Source organism: Odontesthes bonariensis, chromosome 4 (genome assembly GCF_027942865.1).
Source record: "Odontesthes bonariensis isolate fOdoBon6 chromosome 4, fOdoBon6.hap1, whole genome shotgun sequence".
NCBI classification, from domain to species: Eukaryota; Metazoa; Chordata; class Actinopteri; order Atheriniformes; family Atherinopsidae; genus Odontesthes; species Odontesthes bonariensis.
This window is the reverse complement of record NC_134509.1, coordinates 32,779,300-32,790,270: the sequence shown is the minus strand read 5'-3', so window position 1 is coordinate 32,790,270 and position 10,971 is coordinate 32,779,300. Positions and strand designations below refer to the sequence as shown.

General features: G+C 43.6%; 1 protein-coding gene across 1 annotated transcript; it reads left to right on the top strand.

Annotated features, from left to right (window-relative positions):
* The first annotated feature begins 1,954 nt into the window (after window positions 1-1,954).
* cbx6a (chromobox homolog 6a) lies at window positions 1,955-10,488 on the top strand. The gene is made up of 5 exons (XM_075464007.1): window positions 1,955-2,190; window positions 3,311-3,354; window positions 3,569-3,634; window positions 5,232-5,298; window positions 5,855-10,488. Exons 1-5 carry the CDS (start codon window positions 2,122-2,124, stop codon window positions 7,157-7,159), a joined length of 1,551 nt encoding a protein of 516 aa, XP_075320122.1. The 5' UTR covers window positions 1,955-2,121; the 3' UTR covers window positions 7,160-10,488.
* Window positions 10,489-10,971: the final 483 nt, after the last annotated feature.

Here is a 10,971-nt window from a genome sequence, read left to right as displayed (position 1 = left end):
AAATAAATTTGATTTGATTTGATTTGATCAAACCATTTTGTGACCCTGTTATCCTTGCTTGATGGACAAACTCTAGATATCTAATATTCATTTCTTATACTTACTGATCATTAGGTTTTCCATGAAATGTAAGTGTAATCTTTAGCCTTACAAAAACAATGTGTCCTGTCAAACATTTAGGAAACTGAGAAGTGAGTTTGTGTGTAAAACTTTGTTCTGCACAGTGCAAACAGGACATTTTTGACAATCTTCTTGGTGTCACTAACAATGAAAACTTGGTGATTTTAATTTGAACACACAGAGTTTTTGTCTCAGGGTGATTTTATCATGGCGAGACATGTCATCTAAGAGTTGATGGAGTTCCTCTTTGCGTCCTCTTCGGTTTCCTCACTGTTGCCAGGGCGACCAAAGGCCCACGTGACATATAGCGGATTTGCCGCGCCACCGCCACTACCCCTGCTGTACTAGAGTATGGAACGCCAAGAGGGTCATATTTCACCCAATTGACCTTCCCTTTCACCCAATTCACCATTTCAGAGCATTTCACAATTCAGAGCATCTCTTTGTTTGCTGGAACTTCATAAAACCATTTTGGAAATCTTTTGAAGACTGGATGTTTGAGAAAGGCAGTTCTGAAAAAGCAGTGCCATTAAATGTATAAGTACTAAACCAACCCAGACCTTTTTTTATTCCTATCTAGCCTCCGATTAGACTGCTGTTGGTAGAGACAAAGTGATGCCAAAAGAAAGTGCTGTGATTAAAGCGACGCTCTAAACGATATTTATAAGATCATGAGATCAGCCGTTGTTGTGATCTAGTTGCATCCAACAACTAGTCCGACGTGACTGCAGCCATTTAACACTCCACCTCATATTTCACCAGCAGCCGAAGGTGCACCCGAGCTCATCGACAATCAAACGCCACTGGGTATGAAAGCACCACTTGGGGGTGGTCCGTGGCGTAGTGGGTTGAGCAGGCACCCCATGTACAAGAGGCTATAGTCCTCGCTGCAGCTGGCCCAGTTCGAGTCCCGCATCGGACGGCCCTGTGCTGCATGTCGTTCCCCCTCTCTCTGCCCCCTGCTTCCTGTCTCTCCTTACCGTCCTATCCATTAAAGGCATAAAAGCCCAAAAAAATAATAAAAAAAAAATTAAAAAAGCACCACTTGGCCTTACACCCCGTCCTGACATATGGCGAGCAAGCGAAACTGACGCGAAACAACGTCAAAATGTCGTGCGAGGGTGTCCTGATATGCAGCATGACGATTTTGTCACGAGTGATTCCATTGGTTCAGAATCCAAACCAATCAATTCATTGATAAGAAGAAATCAAATCACCAATAAGAAGTGTTTATTGATCATCAATGTCATTTCGCGACATCAATGTCGCGAAATGTCATCCTGATAGAGACAGGGCCAGCGATTTTTTTTTATTTTTTTTTTTCGCTTTATGTCAGGACTATTTTTGCCTCCGTACAGCTACCTGCCGATAGCCACACCTGTTACGGTGTTTACTGCTCGGAAGCAGGGGACTGCTCGGTCTGCACTTCGGTCTGCACTTCGGTCTGCACGGTTTACATAGCTCATAGTGATACGAAGGGAGAGAGAAATAGCGCCAAGCGATTGTGAGGTCTGACTTTTTCTGGCTAACGATTTTGTGATGCAAATGTATTACTCATTTGAACGCATATTGTTTTGAGAAGCAAAACGCTTTATTTTCGGGACTCCAGCCAACTAGCCGGACTACCTTCGTCAACGCCAAAACGAGGCTGGAACTCGGCTCACAGGACGCAGCAGGGGGTAAGTCAATGTTCATAAATGATATTGCTAATATATGGGATGTCGTACAGCTTCATGTCAAAAGAGGCGAACTATCCCTTTAAACAGCACAGCTCTTCTGGCGCTTGTAACCGCGTTCATTAGCCGCCAGGTGGCGCTTTTGAGGGGCGGGCTTAGTTGGAGAAATACGACCCTCTTGGCTTGCCAAACCCTTGTGTGGAGTGTGTTTGCATGTGCGTCTGCTACCTCTCACTGTTTGGCTGTGGTCAACCCAAGCAGAGAGCGGAGCTTGCCGACCGGAGAGGCACAAACAGAGACAGGGAGCTTAGCTTGGGCATGAAACATGGAGCCCAAAGCGGTGGAAGATCGCATTTTCGCCGCGGAAGCAATCCTGAAACGCCGCGTTCGTAAGGTGAGCCGCTAGCACCCCGCGTGCTGTGACTGTTTGCAGATGTTGGCCGCGGACACGGCGGCGCGGCACTGCTCCCGTCCATAGGCTCACGGGCTGTCTTATTGCGCCTATGCAATGCTATGGAGGCCTTGTGGCTGGCGGATGCCTATACTTTGCTAGCCACTGCTAGCTACAAGCTAACTAGCAAGGCTATAAATAATAGCTGCTAGATTCAGACACTGGCAGGGCAATAAAAAGCAGGGACACAAAGAAGGGGCTAGATGTAAAAGAACGAGGCAGCCCATCCCACTGGATGTGAGGGCTGTGCTGTGAAATGGAGGGGCTTGATTTCCATGCCAGCTAATGGTAGCAGAGGCTATGTAGTCATAATCTGCAGTTTACAGCCCGTGTTAGTGTAGCGCCCACATTAAAGGCTCTCTGAGACTGGTGAGTTAATCTGCAGTGTGTGAAAGATGGTTGTCAGAACATTAGTCTTGCACTCATGAAAACCTTTTTCAGGAATGAGTCTTTCAACCAGAAAATAAAAAAAACGAGGACTTCTTGAAGTTTTCAGCAGTGCAGGAAGGTTTATATCCTGGAGAAGACCCTGTAGATGAATCTAGGTTACCATTTGCGTGACTGGTGTGTATACCAACTGGCTCACCAGGCCTCCAAGTTACTTATGATTCGACAGGCACAACTTCACAGCTGCACCTTTTCTTGTTTTATTATGTTGGAAGTCCAGGAATCAGTGTTGTAAACGTTGATCTGGTAAGGGAAAATGTATGATCCCTCCAGAACTTGACCACATTTAGGCTGAAAAGAACCCGAATGAGCTCATATCCAAGTGAGAAGAGCAGAGCATCTCTGGTCTCTTCTTGTAGCATCTCTTTATTAAAATGTGTTGCATTTCAAACGCAGTGTTCACCAGAATAATGGCAGATACTGAGGAGGAATCATCAGGACTGAAACGGGGATACATTTGTGTAATCGTGCTTTAATAGAAAATCCTACACATATCATACACGTAGGTATGATATCAAAGACTGAAAAGTGAAAAACTTGAAACGTATGGCAATTTTAGGTCAAAAATATACATGACTTGTTATTGGTTATCATTCCACACTTCTTTCTCTTGCAGGCAAGAGTTGAATACCTGGTCAAATGGAAAGGGTGGGCAATGAAGTAAGTGCTAATCCAAATAATGTTTAAACTCCCACGTTCTCTTTAAAATAAGACTTCTTACTTATTTACGTGTGTGCTTTGGTTGTACCGTTATCAATGTGTTCGCACCCAGCTAAAGGTGTGCATCATATCTCACCTTCTGTGAAGTATTCGTCATTAATTGCGTCCTTTGTTGTGTGTTTTTTTTCCCCCACATTTTTCCGACCTTGTGAAGGCACAGCACTTGGGAGCCAGAGGAGAATATTCTGGATGACAGGCTGATATTGGGCTTTGAGCAAAAGTGAGTAAATATGTCTCGTTGGATTAGATATGCACCTTGTTTGTTTTTTTTTTTTTTTGTTGTTGTTGTTTTTTGTCTGTCTTTGTGAAAGTCAACATTACGAATAATCCAGTTAACACCAGAATGCGCACGATGCACCCCCAAAAGCAAAGTGGACACTATTGCTGAGCAACGGTTAAAATGTTTGACTCCCATCTTAACCATTTTAAAGCCTGTATGCTTTGTTTACTTTTTCCGTTAGTCTTTGATTAGCTTTTTGTCACACAGTCAGCTTCATACATATTTGGACAGTAACACAGTCGTTAGTCATTTTGCTTGGATTGTACTCCATCGATTTAAAGCAAAGCCAAAGAAGAAAATACAAAATAACAGCGGTGTTGTTTTTATCGAGAAGCAAACTTTATCGACCCCATTACACCTTATCCTGACTGAACGCGAGCGAGCGATTGATAAAAAGTGATCAGAATGCGTACTTTTCAATCAGCCTGTCCTGACATGCCGCGAGTGATGCCGCTCCATCCAGCGATCATGCCGACCCCTTATAAAATCGCCCACGCTGTCTCTATTGGGACGACATTTCGCGGCGGTGGCCCGTTCTTATTGGTTGAAATGAACACGCTGCTTCCTGTTGACAAGCTAGTTAGCAACAGGTCAGTATCACTCAGGGAATAATGGACGAGGTGAAGCTGATCTTTACCGTGGAACAGCACACAATGGTTTATGACCCCAAACACCCGTACCACAAAGACCTGAACCGAAGGGAGCCAGAGAACTCTGTGTTTCATGCGAGTACTTTCTGAACCAATAGAATAACTCCCGACAAAATTGTCACGCTGCATATCAGGATACCCTCGCGAAATTTCGGCGTCGTTTCGCGTTAGTTTGGCTCGCTCGCTTTCAGTCAGGATGAGGTGTTAGGTGGGTACATTCATTTTTGCTGCCCCTCTTCTGGCTTATAGCATCCATGTAAGCTTATTACTGTGGACAGGAGTGACCTCTCGCACCAGTTATTATTGTTGCCAGGCTGCAGTAGCCTCTGACTGAGGACAGTCTGTTGTAGAGGGTTTGCAGTGTTGTCCATTTAGCTGAACAGCTTGTCCAACATTCCTCTTTAAACAATCAGATCTGTGAGTCCCAGAGCACACCAGCAGCTTTCTATAATCGAATTGTTCAGTTGCTCTGAGTCACAGGCTTCGATTCTGTTGCCTCAACAATTGACTGCAAAGCAAATCGCACTTTCCGCCACAGGCTTTTAGCTGTGCAGCATCTTGCATCCTGAGCTGAATTTCTTTTTGTCTCTTGCCGGACCACTTGAAAGACCTTGTGCATCTCACAGAGATGTTTGCAGGAAACAAAAAAAACTAAAATGACACATCAAAGGAAACAAAAATGGACATGAGAGCGTGGCTTCACGAACTCTTTGTGCCTGCATGCTCTACTTTCACAACCCTGCAACTTTCATGGCTGTCATCTCTTGTTTCGTTCTATTTATTCTCATTGTCATGTTCCTTTCTCTGTGTCTCTGTAGTTTTTGTTATTGCTGCCTGATTTTAACGGTCTTTTTCTTTCTTTCTTTCTTTTTTTTTTTCTTTTCAAGGGAACGAGAAAGAGAGATGCATGGGCCAAAGAAACGGGGACCAAAACCCAAAAACTTTGTAATGAAGGTACTTTTTTGTCATTTTGGGCTTTTGTGTTTGTTTCAGCTGCTGAATCTGAAATTGTATCTAATAAAATCTGAGGCTTGTTCGAAGTTTGCAGTGTTGTACGGCTGTTACAGAAACTCCTCTGGCCCAGTCGTAATGCATTCAGTGAATTTAGCCTCTCTTGGATCAAACTTTGCATCTCTGTTCAGGCTGCAGCACCTTACGGGGACATGGAACTTTCTGTGTGTGGGCAGGCCACCTCGCCTCTTTTTAATTCTTGTTCTTACACCCTCTGTGTCCTGCCGTTTGATACACAAAGAAAGAATTATGCAGAAAAGCGTTTGTGCTGTCCTCATTTCTTTTTCACGCAGCCATTTTTGTTTTTAGTCGACCTAAAGAGTCGATTAGATGGATGTTAATTTGCCTTTAGCCACAGAAAAGTGCTTTCTGAATGCTTTACGAGTTTGACTGCCCTATATTTTAAATTGTTTTTTTGTTTTTTTTTGGGGGGGGGGGGGGGGTAATTAAGATCATTGAATGCAAACAATAGAATGATTATATTTGTTATTTCCGTCAGGCTCGTGGTCAGAAAGGAGAGCCGAGCAGCCGAGCCTCAAGCAGCCGCCAGAACACATCACGATCCTCTTCGTCCACTTCTAGCCAAGCAGCTACTTCCTCATCTGCCTCAAGTCATCAGTTACCATCGCTGTCCTCCTCTTCCACTGTGGCACCTTCTCCAAAACTCAACTCTCTTGCGGCCACCCACAAGTTGAAAAAAGACATTCACCGTTGCCACCGGATGTCCAGGCGCCCTCTGCCTCGCTCAGACCCCTTGGCGCCCACATTTTCCAGCTCAGGTGGCTTCCCCTCCCGCATGCACGTCTCCCCCTTCTCTGAGACCGTCCGCATCCTTAACCGCAGGGTCAAACCCCGGGAAGTCAAGAGGGGTCGGATTATCCTCAACCTGAAGGTAATTGACAAGCCAGGTAGGGGTGGCTCATCTGCAGGCAGTCGGAATTCTGCAGGCAGTCGGAATTCTACAGCAGGACGTCAGAACATCCCTTCTCGCAATCGCATCATCGGTAAGAAAGAAGGGGCCCCTTACAGACCTTTCCAGCCTCCTCTGAAAATGTTGGGCTTCCCGATGTATGGGAAGCCATTTGGGCTGCAGTGTGGAGGCCATGTGCCTTTTCACTCCCATCCAGGGTCATGCTCCGGTACCGGGGCGAGGGACAGCCACAGCACCTCCTCTCAGTACCAGTCACCTCCTTCTCCTTCCCCTTCCAACTCCAGTGGTTCTGAAGGTAAATCTCCCACCGATTCCACAGCCAAACAGTCTCAGCCTGCCACTGCAGCATCTCCTCCCAGCAAGGATTCAAAGTCCAGTAAACCTTTCAGAGAAACCCAAAAGGGTCAGAGCCCAATTTCATCTGCTCCTGCCAAGTCCACAGATGCCAACGCTGTGGCGTCAGCATCTCCTTTCCTGCCTTCCTCTCCATCTTCCTCGTTAGAGGATGAAGAGGACGGCGCCCTGGACCATTCACTGCCCTTAGAGGAAGGCAGGAAAAATCCCCGCCAACGCAAAGCTAAACGCCAGTCGCCCACCACGCCTCCCCCTGTCGCTCCAGGGGATCAAACATCTGCCCCGCCTGAACCCCAACGAGTGCCTGCCGAAGGAGACCCTGACTGGCACCCTGAAATGGCGCCAAGCTGCAAGGATGTGGTGGTCACAGACGTGACTACCAACCTGGTCACTGTCACCATAAAAGAGTTCCCCTCCCCTGCATCCGGCCCCGCCTCGCCCTCTGTGAGCCACGAAAGCGCCGCCTCCTCCCCGCTTCCTGTCCCCACCTCCGAGGACTCCCCGCTGACCAAGCCATAAGATATTGCAGATTATGAAGTTGATTGCCAATGAGGATAAATTTAAAGAAAAATAAAAATATCATGCCAGTGTTGCCACTTCAGCCCTATCCTACGTTACCCTACAGGGGTATGTCCATATTTGTGAAACACTTAATGAAATTTATGTACTCAACACCGCCCAGCCATTGAATAGTAAAAGAAATAAATAAGAGCATATTTTTTTTAGAAAGAGATATATAAATTCAAAAAGGGGCAGCTAATACGCCCCTCTTGTCATTTTAAATTGCCATATTTTGTCCACTTGCACTGCATTGACTCTTGGACGCAGATGTGGATGGAAATGATGTTTTTTTTTGTTTTTTTTTTCCTTTCACTTGATGCACACTCGCCTAGTTGGTGCAATAGGAGTTGTCTAACAGTATAGCCCTCACTCACTTGGTGTGTGGGCTTTAAACTTCCAGCAAGCACTCTTGCTGGAAGTTTAATAAAAAAAAAAAAAAACTTTGCAATTTAGATGCATACTCTGCTATGTTGTGGGTGTTATGTCAGTTTCCTGACACCTAGTGTCCTCTGAAGTCCAGCTTGTCCATGTTAAATGAGGAGATGTGTTTTTGCACTTAAGACAGTGGAACTCTCGGATATGGCATCAACACAGCAAGGTAAATGCAATGCACTTGACTGCATCAGAAGCATCCTATTCAGTGTAGTTCATCGATATTTTAAGGCCTTGAAATGCTCTCTGCAACGCACATGCATATACGTACAGTGTGAGTAGGTATTTATATGCACGCACAACCTTAAAAGCTGAAAAACATACAAAAAACAATAGATTTAAGTTATTGCTACCTTTGCAGTCTTTCCTTACTTGCCTTGATTTCTCAAAATCCCCACCTTCTTCAACTCTGTCATGTCCACTAATGCCCTGAGCGGGCTTACAGCTATTTGGAAAGGTGTGCCAGAATTACGACATGTAAACTCCCAACTTGCCAAGCTCCAGAAAGTCCAGGAGCCCCTGACGAAATCAAGCCAAAAATGTTAGTTTGTTGAGCCGGAGGTCTAACTGGCCATTGTTTCAGCTCTTTGGAACATGAATGCAAGCAGGTTTTGACCTGTAATTAATGTTTTTTTTTTTTTAACCATACACTTTGGCTGCTAAAGCAAACGGCTTTTAGCACTTTGTTTCTTTTCATTTCTCAGTCAGTCTTTCTTAGCTAAAGTAACTGTTGTTTATTAGTATGTTATCCAGTACTAGTGTCAATAGAAGTGGTGTGTGTGGCATGGTTCAATGTCTTCTTGCTACCCATAGGGCTAGTTCAGAAACTGGAGGGTACGTTTTCTTCTGTATGAAGATCCAAACCTTCAGATCCATTTTAAGAAGTTACTGGTCACTCGTTGAGGTGAGACAGGAAATTATAAGAAATCAGCTGGTCTTTCTCTGTGTGTTTTCTCTTTTGTAGAACAAAAACAAGGTAGAAGTGGGAAATGTGCTAAAGCATGTTGTTTGTTTTTTAAATAATTAATTCGGTCCTTTGTCCTCATGAAGGGGAAAGAATAGCGAGAGAGCTCCAGAACACCTTCGTTTGGGCCTCCTGCTTTGCCACCATCTGTTATGCAGAGTTCTCTGAGCAACCCGGTAACCTCCTTACTTCAGATTGAACACATACAGGGGAAGCACGAGGAAATTAGACCCAAGAACACATTGCTATGCCAGGGGCAAACATGCGTAACATCTTCTCTTTGCTGCTTGGCTTCCCTCATTTGAAATCACCTCAGTATCGATTCTCTTGTGAGATCTCGTGAGACTGATGAATATTATTAGATAAAGAAAGGGGGGGAAATGCATATAACATGTTCTCTGAGTGGCACAAAAGTTGTTTTCATGGAGTTGCCTTTTCGGTGGAATTAGTCAGAAGGCATCAGGTATCTGGTTGGTTAGAAAGGAGCTTTGATCTCAGAGGATTTGATCAATTGCTTTCTAATTCTTGATGATGACCTTTTCCCAAGCACATCGACTGTAGGTTGTGTCCATCTCCAACCAGGACTTTTCTTTTCTTTTCTTTTGAGCTTAAAGCATAGGAGGAGTATTTGACAGAAACTAACAGAATCCTTTTTTCTGGCACTGCCTGCCCATCCCAGACTTTGACCCCTTTCTCTGGATCTGTTCTAGTCCCTCCCCTTGCGTTGCCTTATAGCTGCTCCGTGCACCCCTTGTCTCTCTTGGCCTTTTTTATCACACAGAACAGATGAGCTACTGCTTCAGTAGTCATGGCTTTTAGGATCACGTTACAGTTTCTGTTGTTTGGTTTTCCAAACGCGTTGAGCGGCGTGGTCTCCGTCTTCCACAGAGCGGGACGACCTCGCCTCCTCCCCTGTCTTGTACTGGATGGTTCTGGTTGTCCTCAATGCTGTTTCAATACTCTTAATAGGTTAAACATGGAAGATTTATTCCAAAATGAAGCATCCATTAAATGAAGAACAAAATGACAGTTTCTGAAGCTCAAATATAAATGAAGGTATTCTCTAAAAATGACGGTTCTTAAATCCTTACTTGACTAAGTTAAAACTCTGTGAACCATGGAGTCTTCTTCTCCAAATGGATATATTGTAGTTTGGAATAGATTTCATTCATGTGCTGTGTCTTTAATATCTTTAGGTGGTGGTAAATGACACTAGCAGCTGGTAGATGTGTAAGATATTAGGCTGCTTAGCAATTCTTTTTCTTCATTCTCTTTCTTACATGGGGTAGCACAACTCAACTTTAGTGGCCTGTCTTTCAACCAAATAGGGCTCTTGATTATTTGATTTTTACTCATTTTTCCCATTTAAATTGTTCTACATGTATGTGTTGTAATTGCAAAGTGCTAGAAATCTTAGGCACTTATCGGATTAAAGGAAGGATCCATGTGTAATGTATGAATAAAGATGCTCAATTAATTATAAATTGTTTTTTTTTTAAGCTTTTTTTTTCCCGTTTGTACTGTACTTTTAATACTTTTTTGAAATATGCATAATGATGTCAATGTGTTGCTGTTTATTTGAATGTCTTTTTTTTTTGTTTTTTTAATAATCCAGTATGGGTTTTATCAGAAAGAAAACTTCTTTCTTTTTTTCTTCTGTGTCAAGACTGCAGTTTTGTCTGGTTTTATGCTAATATGAATTATGTACATTGTATTGATGGTAATGATATGGAGGCGGGGGATAATGATGACATTGTAATGTATCTGAACTTCTGAAGCATGTTTTGCAAACTCTTGCTGTACAGATTATGTATTCAGTGTCATGTTACCTGTTACTGTTGTTTTCTGTGTTTCTTGTACAAGGCTTTTAATTAAAAGCACTTTAAAAGATCCCGTTTGGTTTTGTTTCACTCCTTCGCTGTTTGAGTGTAAGCATTGAGGCAGAATTAACATCTGAAATCAGATGATGTTAATTGGGCACTCAAACGCAGCTCCTTTCAAACTGGAGACTTTGCTCGTGGATGAATTGATCCCAGAAATATGTTTTTAATGGAGATTTAACCTGTTTGCACACACCGCTTCACTGACTGAATCTTCTCATCGCCTAACACAAAATGTTGTAAGTGGAAAAATAAAATAAAAAACAATAACCAGATTGGAATATCACCTAAACTACCCAAGCTATTTACAGTATAAGCTGATTTTTCTCAAGCTCCGTACCCAAATGTGCCACAGAGAGGTGCTGTTCAACTGCTTTAGTGCAGCAGCGTCCTCTGTGTGTTTTCAGAGGGATTCATAGACATTTAGGTCATCGTGCCTTGGGATTCATCACTGTGTTTTGACATTTAGATGAACTGCTCAAACAGCCTCATTT

Coding starts and splice junctions, on each gene's coding strand:
- cbx6a (XM_075464007.1), top strand. CDS start 2,122: ATGGAGCCCAAAGCGGTGGAAGATCGCATTTTCGCCGCGGAAGCAATC. Junction 3,355..3,568: donor TGGAAAGGGTGGGCAATGAA/GTAAGTGCTAAT, acceptor GACCTTGTGAAG/GCACAGCACTTGGGAGCCAG. Junction 5,299..5,854: donor CCAAAAACTTTGTAATGAAG/GTACTTTTTTGT, acceptor TATTTCCGTCAG/GCTCGTGGTCAGAAAGGAGA.